Source organism: Suricata suricatta, chromosome 8, assembly GCF_006229205.1.
Source record: "Suricata suricatta isolate VVHF042 chromosome 8, meerkat_22Aug2017_6uvM2_HiC, whole genome shotgun sequence".
In the NCBI taxonomy this organism is placed as follows: Eukaryota; Metazoa; Chordata; class Mammalia; order Carnivora; family Herpestidae; genus Suricata; species Suricata suricatta.
The window spans coordinates 135,541,520-135,556,994 of record NC_043707.1 but is presented as its reverse complement, the minus strand read 5'-3'; the positions used below and the strand labels follow the sequence as shown (position 1 = coordinate 135,556,994).

Sequence of the window (15,475 nt, the reverse complement as noted above, 5' to 3'; positions counted from 1 at the left end):
CTCGAACCCATGAACCGTGAGATCATGACCTGAGCCGAAGACGGACGCTCAACCAACTGAGCCCTCCAGGTGCCCCTGAGAATCCTTTAAAGAAACTTCCTCTTGGGGCTCCTGGGGGGCTCAGTCGGTTAAGCGTCTGACTTCAGCTCAGGTCATGATCTTTATGGCTTGTGAGTTTGAGCCCCGTGTCAGGCTCTGTGCTGACAGCTCAGAGGCTGGAGCCTGCTTCAGATTCTGTGTCCCTCTGTCACTCTGCCCCTCCCCTGCTCATGCTCTGTCTCTCTGTCTATCTCTCTGTCTTAAGAATAAATAAAACGTTAAAAAAAATTAGGGGTACCTGGGTGATTCAGTTGGTTGAGCGGCTGATTTTGGCTCAGGTCATGATCTCATGGTTCACATGTGTTTGAGCCCCGCATCAAACCTGGAGCCTGCTTCGGATTCTGTGTCTCCCTCTCTCTCTGCCCCTCCCCTGCTCGAATTCTGTCTCTCAAAAATAAAAAATTAAATTAAATTAAATTAAATTAAATTAAATTAAAAATAAATTAAAAATAAAAGAAACTTACTCTTGTTTCTCTCCTCCAGCCCCGTAGTATACAACCAGTCTCTCCTCAGGGTCCTGTCCCCGGCTTTAATAAAATCCCCTTTTTGCACCAAAGACGTCTCAAGATTTCTTAGCCATTTGCGTGAACCCCACTTCAAATGTCATCAATATCGTGATCCTTGTCCAGCTGAAGTACATTGAGGGACCACCCAAACGGCACTTCAACGGCATCACCTCGGTCCCGATGTTGCTGCTGGCGCCCTGAGGCCAGTAAGGCCCTGTCACAAAATACTTTATTTTTTTTAAATTTTTTAATGTTTTTATTTATTTTTGAGAGAGAGAGATACAGCGTGAGCAGGGGAGGGTCAGAGAGAGAAGGAGACACAGAACCGGAAGCAGGCTCCAGGCTCTGAGCTAGCTGTCAGCACAGAGCCTGACGCGGGGCTTGAACCCACGAACTGTGAGATCATGACCTGAGCTGCAGTCGGACGCCTACCCGTACTTTTCTTTATCCCAGTCTGCAGCCTGTGCAGCTGGCAGGGCTCTGTGCTGAGAAGCGCCGCCTCATTTTGCCCCAAACCTAAGCAAGAGCTCTGTGAATGCTAGTTATTAGCCACTAACAACGTCCGACCTAATAACAGTAGGCAAAGCCTTTCTTCATGGAGCCTGGGTTCTAGACTCTTCTCCAACAAGGGATTCTGATGGTTTTGTTGTTTGTTTTGGACCCAAGGCTTCATTCAGAAAACAGTTCACCTTTTCCCCAAAGTCTTTCACTTTTCAGATGTGAAAGGCCTCAGCTCCGGGTGCTGCTGGGCTGGGCGGGCCCTGACAGAGGCCCCCGGGGCCAGGAACACTGCCAGCCTGAGGCCTGCTCAGAAGGGCCTGGGGCAGAGGCAGGTGCCCTTCCGGGGTCAGCTGGCTCCGGGCAGAAGCGAAAGGCAGGACGAGAAGAGGAAAAAAAGGACTTTCCAGGGAGAAGGAACAGCATGGGACAGCATGGAACAGCACTGCGATATTGTGATTTAATAAGGAATATACATTTGGTCTTAGTCTCGGTCCTGGTGTGCAGATCCTGAAGCCCTTGGAATTCCCTAAGTATTGGGAGTGGAAAAGACATCTCTATGTCCATGTGATGGACTGTTAGAAAAGCCCCTGAGGAAGCTGGGGGTGAGGCTGGGGAGCCAACCATGGGACAAGATGGTTGGTCCCGCTTATGGCCTCCTGGGAGGGGAAAGGGGCTGGAGAGTGAATTAAGTCAGCAATTGCCAATGACTTAATCGATCACGTCCCTGTATTTAGGCCTCCAGAAAACCCCAGGAGGATGGGGGCTGAAGGGCTTTTGAGTTGGTGAACAAGCAGAGCTGCGGGGACAGTGGTGCCCCTCCCACACGGCCTGTCCCCGCGTCATTTCCACCTGACTTCCTGAGTTACATTCTTTCAGAATCAGCCAGTCATCAATAAGTGACGCATTTCTGAGTTCCGTGAAGCCCTCTGGCAGACCCCTCAACCCTGAGGATGGGGTCTTTGGAACCCGATCACAGGCGACTAGAGATGGGCGTCTGAGGGCTGGGGGCCGCCTGTGGGCCTGAGGCTCCTTCTGCAGGACCCGACCCAGTCTCCGGGCAGACGGGGTGAGAACTGAATTGAGTCATCGGACGCCCAGCTGGTGGTGCAGAGAATTACTTGGTGTTGTGAGGAACCCGCACGTCACCAGCGTGGACCAGCGTGCTGTTTGATGGGTAAGGACGGTGGCAAGAGCCCGGAGACGGGGACAGGTGCCAGGTGAGGGGAGGCCTGAGGGCACATGGAGGGGTGCGTTCTTTACAGCCCCTGCTGCTCCCCTGGGGTCTCCTGGGCGACTGCTTTGGGTGGCACTCAGGACCTCCCTAAGCAGGATGAGGGGGCAGGCGCGTAAGTCAGGGAAGAGGTGATGAAGGGTGCCCGAGGGGAGCCTGGACAGGGATGGGGACAGGGGACAGGGAGCCCCGGGAGGTATGCAGGGAGGTTTCTCAGCACAAGTGGGACAGGCTTCTTCCGTTTTGTCACAAATGAGCACACAGCACCTGCTCACGGTGTCTCGTTGCCTAGAAGTGGGACAAGTCATTGCTGTTTCAATACTATTTAAATTTGTGTATGTTACATCTTTAAAAAAATTTTTTTTAATGTTTACTTATTTTTGCGGGGGGAGGGGCAGAGAGAGAGGGAGGCCAAGAATCCAGGCTCCAGGCTCTGAGCTGTCAGCACACAGCCCGACACGGGGCTCGAACCCGTGAACCATGAGATCATGACCTGAACCGAAGTCAGATGATTAACCAACAGAGCCACCCAGGCGCCCCTTTGTGTGATGCATCTCACTGGCAAACAATGTGAAGGAACGCTGCGAGCTGTACCCAGGGGCCAGTCATTGCATTTTCAATTAGTTCATGTCATTAAGACTTTAATTCTTAGGACGGTTTTAGGTTCACAGGAGAAGTGACAGGAAGGCCCAGAGGCTTTCCCACTGTGGACACTTTCATCACCGCGCTGTGCTTGTGACCTTGGATGAGCCCTCATCATCACCCAGAGTCTGTCGGTGAACATCAGGGTCCCGTCCTGGTGTCGCGCACGGTGCGGGTTTGCACAAACGTGTACTCACGGGTACCTGTCGTCAGAGGACCACACGGAGTGGTTTCGCTGCCCTCAACATCCCGTGCCCCGCCCACTCATACCCCCTCCGCTCCCCCAGCAAACCCGCTCCTTGTGCTGCTGTCTCCATGGTTTTGCCTTTTCCAGGACGTCACGTAGTTGGAAGCCCACGGTACGTAGCCTTTTCGGATGGGCCTCACTTAAATGCCTGTCACCCATGTCTTTGCCCGGCTTGGCAGCTCAGTTCTCAGCTCTGAATAAGAGCCCACTGTCCCGGCGGCCTCCCTTCATCAGTCCGCCTCCTGATGGACATCTTGGTCGCTTCCCCGTCTGGGCAATCATGACTAAAACCGCCATCACCACCCATGGGATGGCGTTCGTGCGGATCTTCCGTTTTCACCTGCTGGTAAATATCGAGTGCCATTTCTGGATCCTATGGTGAGAGAATGTTTAGTTTTACACGAACTGCTGGCTGCCTTCCAGACTGGCTCTCCCACGCTGCCTCCCGCCCCCACCGAGGGACAGTCCCTGTGGCCCCCACCCTCGCCAGCATTTGGCGTTGGCAGGATTTCGGTCATTCTGACAGGGGCGCGAGGTGGTATCTCGTTGTTTTAATTTGTGTTTTCCTGCGGATACGTGACGTGGAGCCTCTTTTCGCATACGTATCTGCCACGTGTACACCTTCTTTGGGGAGCTGTCAAAGTCTTTGGCCCGTTTCTTTTCTTCTTTTAAATTTTATTTAAATGTTTTTAATGTTTTATTTTATTTTTGAGAGAGAGAGAGACAGCATGAGCAGGGGAGCGTCAGAGAAAGAGGGAGACACAGAAGCCAAAGCAGGCTCCAGACTCTGAGCTGTCAGCACAGAGCCTGACGCGGGGCTCGAACCCGCGAACTATGAGATCATGACCAAAGTTGGATGCTTAACCAACAGAGCTACCCACCCAGGTGCCCCTAAATTTTATTTTAGAGACAGAGGCAGGGGAAGGGCAGAGGGGGAGAGAGTCCCAAGCAGGTCCCACCCTCAGCGCAGAGCCTGGATGTGGGGCTCGTGGGATCATGATCTGAGCCGAAATCAAGATGTGGACGTTCAACCGACAGAGCCACCCGCCTTTGGCCCATTTCTTTTTTTTTTTTTTTTAATGTTTTATTTATTTTTGATACAGAGAGAGACAGAGCATAGAGGGGGAGGGGCAGAGAGAGAAGGAGACACAGAACTGGAAGCAGGCTCCTGGCTCTGAGCTAGCTGTCAGCACAGAGCCTGACGCGGGGCTCGAACCCACGAACGTGAGATCTGACCTGAGCTGAAGTCAGAGGCTTATCCGACTGAGCCACCCAGGCGCCCCATTTGGCCCATTTCTTAATTCTTACTGCTGAGTGCTGAGAGGTCATTGTAGGGGCGCCTGCGGGGCCCAGTTGGTGAAGCGTCTGATTCTTGATTTCAGCTCAGGTCACGATCTCAGAGTCCATAAGTTTGAGCCCCACATTGGGCTTTGGGCTGACAGTGCGGTGCCTGTTTGGGATTCTCTTTCTCCTCCCTCTGCCCCACCCCTTGCTCACACATGCACATTCTCTCTCTTTCTCAAAATAAATAAACTTAAAAAAATTTTTGTTTAAGTTCTTTGTATATATTGTATAACAGTTCTTTACAGACGTGTCTTCTTTTTCCAGTCCTGTTGATACATAGTCGGTCTCCGTGGCGGTTTAGCGCGCTCGCCACGGGGGCGTGGTCTGCACGTGCTGTGAAATGACCGCGCTGACGGGCTCCGCCCACATGCATCTCATGCCGACACACTGAGTGTCTGGGGCAAATGTTTTCTCCCGTCGGTGGCTTCTCCTCCCAGTCCCTGTATTTTTAACCTCACAAAACCCGGGGAGCGGAACAAAGACACGGGCAGCACTTTGGGGAGCAAAGTTCCCAAGATGCAGTTGAAAAAACCCCCAATTCCTCAAACGCGGGGTTTCGTGGGCCGCGCAGGCCACGCACAGGAGGCGGCCGGGCTTGGACAGAACAGCCTGGTGTCCCGGCCCCCAGGAAGCCCGGAGCTGCCGTCGCAGGGGGTCACGGCATGGCGTGTAAAGTGGTCAGGCCAGGGGACACGATCAGGGACTTCATGCTGGAGCATCTCTCGATCCGAGTTCAGCTCCAGGCCCTGGGTCCTTGGACCTGCTGGTCTCCTTCAGGCCTGGAATCTCTGTCCCAAGTCCCCATTCCCTCGCCCGCCCCCATGCACCTGAGACCCCAGCACGCACACTCAGGAAGAGTTGGTGGTGCCAACGGGGTGTCTCCCCCCCACCAACTCTCTCTGTCCACAGAGAAGGGCCCCGATGTTGTTTCCAGGTCCCGGCCCTGTGGCGCCGCCCCCCAGCACAGGCCAGGCTGTGCCCAGCCCTCCAACCCACAGCACGGGCAGTCAGTTTACCAAACACGCAAAAGAAAAATAAATACTTTATTTAATTTAAAACAGCAAGCCTTTGGCCTCCACCCAAGACGGTCAGGGACTCGTTACAGTTTTCCCTGGGCCAGGAGACCTCACACTTATTGTGCTGGGAAGGAGGTTTGTGGAAAACGGTTCCTCTTGTCGTGTACATAGGAAGAGCTGTTGGCACCTCAGCCCGGACCCAATGACATCTTTGTTAGAAGACAAAACAAACAACCATAAATAACTCAGAAGCACAGAGATGCACAGAGTGCCTGGAGAGCCCGACTCAAAGACCAAGGCTCGGCGGGCGCCTGAGGAGAGAGGGCGCCGGGCTGAGGACCGGCCGACAGCACCCGTCTGGGCAGGGTTACGGGTCTATCACGGAGGGATGCAGGCAGGTGCACAGGAGAGAGGCTGATAGAGGAGAAGGGAACCCACTGGGGCCAAGTAAGGGCAAGAGGAACACATCCTCTTGCTCTGATCGGAAGCAGGCCCCCCGCCTGCAGTCCCAGGACCCGACCTCAATGCCACCGGCATCCAGTTCCGAATGCCACAGACACAGCCGCTGTCAGCCCCCGACCTGGCCCCGGGATGCGGACTCGGGCACCGGGACAACCCGTCCCCTGACCACACGGTCCCCACCGCTCACAGAAACACATCCACCTGCTGCAGAGACGGGATAGGTGGCGGAGGAAGCCGAAATGGAAATATCCGGAGGTAACTTCTGGGTGGTTATTTCAAAATCAGACAGCACAGCGGTGGCTTCAGACAAGTGGCATGAGAACTGGAGGGAGCCCCAGGCACCCAGCGATTCTCCTGCGCCCCCTGCTGGCCTCTCCTGACGGTGGCCTGCCTGGGGACACCCAGGTCTTGTGGCACATCGGCCAGCGCTGCAGTCTAAGCCCAGGACTCAGGGGCCCCCTCTGCGGTTTTATTCTCACATCGTCCTCTGCACCCCACACGCTAACTCCGCTGTGAACCATTTTCTTCTGCAGCAAGCAACTTCCTGAATGTCTGCTCCATTCTAGAAGCTTTTGTGAGGGCCTATCAAGCCGTGTGCCCATGACCTGATGTATTGTCTCTCGGGGAACCCTGGAGTCCTCCTATATTGGCCATTTCTGCAAGGAGACTGCCCCACTGACAGGTTGCTCTCAGTCCGGCAGCCCGGGGTTCCGTTCCCTAAGGGGATAATCACCTCTTGCGATTTTCACAATGAAAACTTTTTCTTTAAAAAAAAAAAAAGGAAATCAAAAAAGAGCATTTTGGACCTAGTTCTCTCAACGACTTCCTTTCCCCCTTCTCCTCCTGTGACAGATTTTGCTTTTAAGAATCAAATAGGAATCAACAGGGCACCTGGGTGGCTGAGTCTGTTAAGCGTCCAACTCTTGATTTCGGCTCAGGTCATGATCTCACGGTTCGTGAGTTCAATCCCCACATCAGGCTCTCTCCCTCTCTCTCTCTGCCCCTCCCTCTCACTCTCTCTCTCTCAAAATAAATAAATAAACTTAAAAAAAAAAAAAAAGGAATCAACAGTACGATGAGGCTTTGGTTTTAACCCAGAACCATTTTTCAGGCTCAGAAGATCACTTCAGTTTTGCAGAGTTCTGACGGGAACCCAAGGGAAGGACAGGGGTGGAGTGAAGCTGTAAGATCCCTCTGCAAGCCTCCTGCAGCGACACTTGACACCGGTCATCATCGCCAGTGGCTTCTGTGACTTAAAAGAAAAACTGTTTTCTAAAATAAGGGAAATAGTTCTGGGAAGAGCCGTGAATATTGAGACTGCAGATGCTCATTTTAAATCTTTTTCTCTTGAGTGTAAATCATCACCCATGATGCATGTGTCACTTCGCCCAATCAACTCCCCAAACCTTCCCCTTCAGGGAGGAATCTGTATTTGGATCATTCGCCAACTCTCTGGTCACCTTTCCGACAAAAAAAAACCTAAAGCAGGAAGTGAATAAGCTGGCCCCTCCCCCTCTCAGGGCTCTCCGGGGCAGACCCGAGGGGCAGCGGGCATCCAGGGGGAGTCTCTGTGGCGGCCTCCTCCTGGCCCTGTCCGAGCTCTTGTGCTGGACGAGGGGACCTGTGTTTTAAGTGACTGGTGGACGGAGGAGTCTGCGTTCTGGCCTGTGCTTGAAATCCAAACACAACCTGCATCAAGGGTTAGCAACCCCCAGAGAGGTTTCGGGGGTCCCAAGGAGCCCAGCTGCCCGGGGCTGTTGTGTCAGGCTCAGGGTGGTCCTCGGGGAACCTCTGACCTGGTTATAGGGCTCTTTTGTTGACCCACAAAGCTCTCTGTGAAAAGCTACGCTCTCCTAGAAATCTCAGCGCCCCCCTGACAAACCAAAATCTGCTTCATGATTTCTAAGTGGGGGGCGCACCTCTGGCACCCCCTGACATTTTATTTAGTATGAGTGCATGGTATCCACATCTCGCTGTGCTCTCCCCACAGGTATGGGCCCCCCGAACTGTAAACAGTGCTGTGCGGTCCTGAGGCTGATGACCCCTGGACCGCCGGGCGACCTAACAGTGACCACGCACCACCGGTTTCCCTGGATCTCACCGGCAACCCTCTGAGCGAGTGCCCTAGGACACGGCGTGGGTGAGGATAAGCCCCCGGAGGGTCTAGGAGGTAGAAGAAGCTGAGTTTGCTGGCTGCTCCCCCAACGGGTGGGCGTCAAGAGCCTCAAAAGCAGAAGGGGACAGCCGAGCAGACACCCACCCCCGTGCCCTGCGGCAGGGACTTCCGGAACCACCGATCCCCAGGTGGACAGCACCTGTGCACGGAGCCGGACAGGGAGCAGCTCAGGTGACGGGAGGTGCATCCGGGGTGTGTCTGGATCCCTGAGATTCTCGGGTCTCGGAGGACGCAGGAGTCTTGGGAGGGCCAGCCGGGCTCTGCGCCGGAGGCTGGGAAGGGCAGCGGCGGCGGCAGCCGGAGAAGAGGCGGGCTCGGACGGCGCGCGTGCAGAGCACGAACATGATGCAGTTGGCACCGCCCTGAAATGTGTTCCCGATGCCCTGTCAGGGAGCAAACAAGAGGCCTGGGTGCCTGGGCTGGAGGTGGGAGGGGGGCTGAAACACACAAGAGGGCTGGGAGGTGCTGCAGGCCCCAGAACCCTGTCCTCTACCCCGAGGAGGGTCTGCAGTGCAGGCCTGGCCCAGACCCATCTCCAGGTCTTCTGGGCTGGGAAGGACAGGGGCGGTCAGCTCAGCTGGGGCTACTCCTAGGCCACGGGGACGACACCTTACGTCTCTGGGCTGCACCATGACCTCACCGCCCTTCCACCTTCTCTTACCAAGGCTCCCTGTCCTGGGCAGGGGGGAGGGCAGCGCGGATCCCAGATCCCTGCCCCCCCCCCCCCCCGGGGCTGGCTGGTGCACTGGGATGCACCTGCTCTGTGGCCGGGGAGGGGGTAGGGGCGGGGTGGGGGAGTCACGTGACCCTGTGCCAGAGCCGCGGGGGGCAGGAATGGGCACGCTTACGTGCAGAACGACCAGCACCGGCCAGCGCACCGCCGGGGAGCCGCAGAGGGTCAGGACGAATCGCACGGTGCTCCACACCCGCAGGCAAATGAAGATGAGCGGGATGAGAACGAGCTTCTTATCGGCCGCGGAGGCGTGGCGCCCAAGCCGGTGCTCCTCGGAGACGATGGGCCGGTACTCCGAGAGCGCCTCGTGCTGCGTCGGGGGACACGGAGAACGGGGTGAGCCAGGCGGGCTGCCCTGCCACCCTCCCTCCGCGGCCCGCCGCGCGTTCCCCGCAGGGGCTCTGAAGCAGGTCTGCGATCGCCCGTGTGGAGAGGGCAGTGCCTGAACCGGGTCCCTGGCGCCCGTCCCCGGAAACGGCGGCCTTCCGGTCACCCAGGCCAGGAACCCCGTCCCGCTGCTGCAGCCGGCACCTACCCCTAGGTGGGTTCTAGCTTCAAAGAACATCCGGAATGTGGACGTTCCGTCCACTGCCACTGCCAGCAGCCTGGTCCAAGCACCATCACGGCCTCGCTGGGTACTTGCGACCCCCTCTTACTGGGTCTCCGGTCATCACCCTCCCCCACCCAGCCTCCTCCCCCTGCAGTCTCGCTCTCCGCACAGCTCGGTTCCTGAACACCTGTCAGGTTGGGCCAGTCTGCCACTTAAAGGTCTCCCCCATTTCACACACTCCTTACTCCTGGCTCTGACTTCATGCTGAGTGGCCTCCCCTGGTTTCCTCCAGTCACTCAGGCCTCCTGGTGACTCCCCAAACTTCCATCAGGCACACCCTACCAGCAGGGCCTTTGCACTGGCTGTTCCCTCCATCTGGAGTGCTGTTCCCCACCTGTCACTCCCTGATCCTCTTCAAGTCTTTGCTCGATGTCGCCCCCTGGGGGAGGCCTATCCTGACATCAGCTTTTAAAGCACAGAGTCATTTCCCAGGTAGTGCTGTCCCCATAATCAGTTCTTTATTTTGGCCTGCTTTTTCCAAGCTCTTGCCATCCTCCTTCCAGGACGTCATTCATCCTTGTTTGGCAGACCTGTTACCGATGGTGGCCCTGCTGTCCCCTCCAGAATGCAAGCCCCCCCCCCAGGCTGCAAAGGCCTGTGAAGGAGGGGGCCCCACCCAAAGCTGGGGAAGAAGGAAAGGGGAGCAGGCACAGGCTTTTGGCTTCCGGACTCCTGGGAGCATCCTTCAGTGAGAGGAGGGGGAGGCTCCATTTGCAGATGGCAAAGATGTGTTTTTGAGCTGCTGCAGCTCACCTGCTGGGCACCTGTTTCTTCCCTTCCTCCCCTGGGGCTCTGGCAGCAGCCCTTCTAGAACCCAGGCAGCCTGGGGGAGCAGGGGGGCCTTTCCAGAACCCAGGGAGCCTGGGGCGGGGGAGCAGAGAGGGTCCTTCCAGGACCCAGGGAGCCTGGGAGGGGGGAGCAGGGGGAGCCTTACAGGACCCAGGGAGGCTAGGGGGGCGGGGTGGGGGGAGCAGGGCAGCTGTCCTCTCCCTTGCAAAGCTTGCTGGGGCTCACTTATTTTTAGCTCTCCTTCCCAGCTGGAGGCAGAGAACAGCCCATACACCTCCCAGCGAGCTAGTCTTTCTGTCTTCTGGAAGCACTTGCAGAATTCTAAGAGAGGATCCCCCCTCCCATGGGGAGGGGCGGGGGTTGGCCCCGAAGGCACAGCCCCAGGTTTCCCAGGGGGGCGGGAGGGCACGGAAGGAGACAGACACAGAAGGGCCGCTCCAGAGGGGCAGCTGGGGAGCTTTCATCAGGGAGTCCAGAACCTTCCCAGGGAAAAAAAGGAGCCAAGAAAGTAGTGACAGATTTCAGACCAGTGGGTCAGCAACCCCAGCGGCACCGGAAGAGGGTGGCAGGGGGGTGGGGCGGCAGTGAAATTTCTGCGTGAAAAGGGAGACCGAGGCGTAGACTCCGAGGACACAGGCAGGAGCCGCGGGGAGCCCCCTACAAATGCGGAAGTCACAGGACGCCCCGAGAGATCAAAGACAAGGGGACACGCTCCCTGCGGTTCCAGCCGCTGACAAAGGGGCGAAAAGAAAGCCCCGCGCACGGTGGCCCGGGAACCCCGCTCTGTTCGGTCGGGCCTGAATTGGCGCTCGACCTTTGTCGCCCTCCCCGTGTGGCCCCACCGCGACCCGCCCTGCAGCGCCTCCGCCGGCCGGGCGCCCGTACTGCACGCCCGCCGGGTCCGCAGGACAAGGAACAATTTGGCCACTTCGTCGTAAGAGCAGCTTTCTTGCCTGATTTCCGGCCAGGACGGCTATTGCTCCCCAGACCCTGAAGAGTCCTCCACTTATGATACACTTTTAACGACCACAGGTAACGCGGTGAGGTCTCTGCGTCGCGGATTACGAAATTTCACGCCCTCCTCTTCCAGGGGCATCCAAGTTCAACTGCTCCCTGGGAAATTCAACGCTCTTCGAGGTGGAGCAACCCGGCGGCCTACCAGGAGGGGGCAGTAGAGGCCTGTGCGCGGGGCGTTCGCCTCCCGCACTCCACATACGGCTCTGGCCTCACGGTCCGGGTGGGTCTGGGGAGCCCCTCGGCCTCTGCCAGTCTCTGTGTCCTCGTCCACAGTGGAGGAGTGACTGGGCCTACTCCTGCCAGGGACGCGGAATGAGCATACCAGACGGCCCACGACGCACGATCCTGGCCTGGCCCCCAGGTGGCCGAGCCCAGCGCGGGGCTGCGGGGACACAGTGGCCACAAAGCGGTCTGGGCTGGGGGGCTGGGGGGCTGGGGGCCGCAGGTACCTACCGCCCGGTTTATGTGCTTCCGGATGAGGAAGTAGAGCACGGGCAGCGTGACGTAGGCCAGCATCTCCCACAGCTTGCCCGTCAGCAGCATCCACAGGACGCGGTCTTCCGCCTCCAGGTCGATCCAGCACCAGCCGACCGACACGTCCGAGGCGTCATAGCCGATCTTCTTCAGAGCGACAGCTGCCACCGTGATGGCCAGCGGGACCCCCCAGCTGAGGAACAAGGGACAGAGGGGAGGCGGTGAGGTCAGGCCCCGCTCCTGCAGGGTCAGCAGGGGCGAAGCGACTGAACAGAACCGTGCTCTCCAAACTCTGCACCTCACAGCATCCCTGGGCGAGGAGGGGGGAGGGGTGCTGGGGACAGGAATCCTTGAATCCCCCAACCCAGCTCCAATCTGCCCAAGCCCTGCCAGGCCCACCCTGACGTCACGGAGTCCAGGGAAGAGGATACAGGGATGTCCCAGCTTCCTTTCTGGACAGACACCACCCCCAACTGCTCCTCAGGGGCCGGGTTCGGATTGGGAATTGCCCGCTTCCCTGCAGACCGGAACTAGAATGCTGCAGCGTGGGGAGGGCAGGTCGTTCCTGCCCCCAGAGGGCCCTGTGGGCCCTGCGTGCCAGCTCGGACACCAGCCATGTGCCCATGCCTCATCCACACCCTGTAATCAGTGCCCCTCAGTCCCGCACACACGGGCGCCCTGGGGTGCCTGACCAGGGGACTCCAGGGCCCTGTGCACCTGCAGCGGGATCTAGAAGGGGGAACGCGGGCTTCGGGTGGACACATCCCTATGGTCCAGAGGCCTCCTTGCTCCTGGAAAAGGTCAAAGGGAGCCCCTAGAGCATAAAACCTGTGGCAGGGAACCCCTCTCACGGCAGCATGGGGCTGACTTTCCGAGAGCCTCATCCTGATGGCAACACAGCAGGATGGGGGCCAAGCCCCGGGGGCTTCCTGGAGTCCCCACCCTGATCTGCTTGCAAAGCATTTTTCAGCGGGCCAGGCCCTACACAGAAGGTTCACACGGTGGCACCGCGGGGTGGCCAGGGGCCTGTGCTGTGGCCACAGGCTGCGTCCAAGCGGGCCCTGCCCCCACGTGGCCCCAGGCGTCAGGGCTTCTCTCTGAAAAGTGAGGGTGGTAACCGTGCCTGGAACAGAGCCGGTCATTATGAGAACAAACGCCAATAAAGACGGGCGTGTGGGTATCGCACAGGCCTGGGTAAGTGTGTCAGCGTGTCTGAGCGCTGTCCTGAGTCAGGTCTGACGGCCCAGGACTCAGGCCTGTGGTGCAGGTGCCAGGAATGTGGGAGGCACACGCGGTGTCAGCCCCTGGAATGGCGCACACGGGCCTGAGTCCTGGGTCAGGCACGGAGGACAGGCACTATGCAAACAGGACACTGTCTCAGGAAAATGCTTAGTTCAGAAATCAGTTATATATATACAGATTTAAAGTTTATTTATTTTGAGAGAGGCAGAGAGTGAGCATGGGGGAAGGGGCAGAGAGAGAGGGGCACAGAGGATCCAAGTGGGCTCCAGGCTCTGGGCTGTCAGCACAGAGCCCGACGTGGGGCTCAGACCTATGAGTGTCAAGATCATGACCTGAGCTGAAGTCAGACACTTAACAGACTGAGCCACCCAGGCACCTCAGAAATCGGTTATATTTGGAGAGCTCTGTGTTACCAATAGTGGCTCTTTTTAAGTTTATTTTTATTTACTTACGTAATCTCTGTACTCCATGTGGGGCTTGAACTCACGACCCCGGGATCCAGAGCTGCATGCTTTTCCGATGAGCCACCCAGGAGCAGCTCATATTTTATTTTTATTTATTACTGACACAGAGAGAAACAGAGCATGAGTAGGGGAGGGGCAGAGAGAGAGGGAGACACAGAATTGGAAGCAGGTTCCAGGCTCTGAGCTGTCAGCTTGAACCCATGAACCGTGAGATCATGACCTGAGCCGAAGTCAGACGCTCAACCAACGGAGCCACCCAGGCGCCCCTGGAGTGGCTCTTTTTGAGAGAAAGATGTAGAACAACGATGAGACCAAAGCTGCACATTAGTCTTGCCAAAGTGAGAAGTGAGGTGGTCATTCAGATTCTCCAAAGGCCGCAGGTCTAGGGTGGAACAGAACGGAGAAAGCCAACTCCCAGGCCTGGGAAGGACTCAGCGCTGGGCACTTTCAGAACAGAGGTGCCTGTTCACCCTGCCCCCTGTCCCCACCCTGGCCTCCGGGGGCCCCGACAGGAGCAGGAGGGTAGAGCCACTGCACCTCAGCATCTGCTCGCCCAACAGCGGGAGAGGCAGCGCGATGCAGTGTGTCTGCCGTGGTCGCCGAGGCACAGAAGGGGCAAAACCCCCCACAAATCAAGGGGTTATGAGAAAGGTACCAAGTTACCCCCAGGAGTTTGTCCATTTTATTTTTATTTAAAAAATTTTTCAAGGTTTATTTATTTTTGAAAGAGAGAGAGAGAGAGAGAGTTCTATCGGGGAAGGGGTAGAGAGAGAGGGAGAGACAGAATCCGAAGCAGGCCCCAGGCTCCAAGCTGTCAGTGCAGAGCCCAGTGAGGGGCTCAAACTCATGAACTCTGAGATCATGACCTGAGCCGAAGTCGGTTGCTTCACCGACTGAGACACCCAGGCCCCAGGAGTCTGTCCCTTTTAAATGCCTGTCCTATCAGTCAGTCATCTGTTAAGTTGATATATATCAGTGTCAAACTGTTGTGTAATAAAGAGTTACCACCCAAAACCTCATGCAGTCCTGGGGTCTGGGAACATGTGTCACAGCTATGAGCCCCATGAGGGCAGGCGCAGGGCTCTTTCCAGCTTCTAGAACAGTGCCTGGCACTTGGTAGGGGCCAAACAAGGACCTGCTCAATGAATGAATGAATGAATGAATGAATGAATGAATGAAATCTGAGTCAAGTGGCTCAGACGACTTTCCCCCAGTTACTCCTGAACTATTCCTTGCAAGGACATCATTGTCATTGAAAAGGAAGCAGAGGGCTTTTTAAAGTACTAACACTGCAATCCTGACATCACGTGTGTTCTGACCACTTTATGGTTTACAAGGTTCCTCTGAGGAATCCTGGGCCGGGAAAGCATGGCCCCTCGGGAGCGGAGGGGCGCCCCAGGCTGGAGGGAAGAGCAGGGCAGTGTGCGGGAGGAAGGAGTCACTCAGAGCAGGGACTCCTCCCTTGTCGGCATCCTGGCGGCCCTCACAGGAGACCTGGGCCCCCGAACGCACCGCACGGAGACCGACCCTGCCCTTCGACTTCAGGCTTGACTAGGAAAGCTACAAAGTGATGATTTCCTCTGTGTATCCTGGGGGCTAAGTTTGTGCTGGGAAAGAGCCACAGAGACCAAGCAGGCAGAGGGCTTTCAAGGGTTAAGAACGTGGGTCGACCAGGGCACCGGGATGGGTGGCTCAGTTGGTGAGTCAGGTCCTGATCTCACGGTGGGTGGGCGGGGCCCTGCTGTCAGCGTGGAGCCCGCTTCGGATCTTCTGTCTCCCTCTCTCCTTCTCTCTCTCTCTCTCTGCCCCTTCCTTACATGGGCACTTTCTCTCTCTCTCTCACAAATAAACATTATAAAAACTATATCCTAAGACCATGGGTTGATCAATCAAGTCACTATCCGAATGCACGCACAGATGGG

At 56.9% G+C, this 15,475-nt stretch overlaps 1 protein-coding gene across 1 annotated transcript; it reads right to left on the bottom strand.

Moving 5' to 3' along the window:
• Nucleotides 1-7,111: 7,111 nt before the first annotated feature.
• On the bottom strand, nt 7,112-13,559 carry GPR157 (G protein-coupled receptor 157). Its single transcript, XM_029945921.1, has 6 exons — nt 13,542-13,559; nt 12,540-12,576; nt 12,247-12,364; nt 11,827-12,040; nt 9,073-9,267; nt 7,112-8,607 (listed from the first exon to the last, which is right to left on the bottom strand). Exons 1-6 carry the CDS (start codon nt 13,557-13,559, stop codon nt 8,392-8,394), a joined length of 798 nt encoding a protein of 265 aa, XP_029801781.1. The 3' UTR covers nt 7,112-8,391.
• Between the last annotated feature and the right edge of the window lie 1,916 nt (nt 13,560-15,475).

Bases quoted from the DNA above. Each gene is read 5' to 3' on its own strand.
- GPR157 (XM_029945921.1), bottom strand. The intron at 12,365-12,539 runs GTCAGGCACCCC...TCCGGTCTGCAG, and splicing joins CAGGGCCCTGGAGTCCCCTG to GGAAGCGGGCAATTCCCAAT. The intron at 8,608-9,072 runs GTAAGCGTGCCC...GCTCCCTGACAG, and splicing joins CGGTGCTGGTCGTTCTGCAC to GGCATCGGGAACACATTTCA.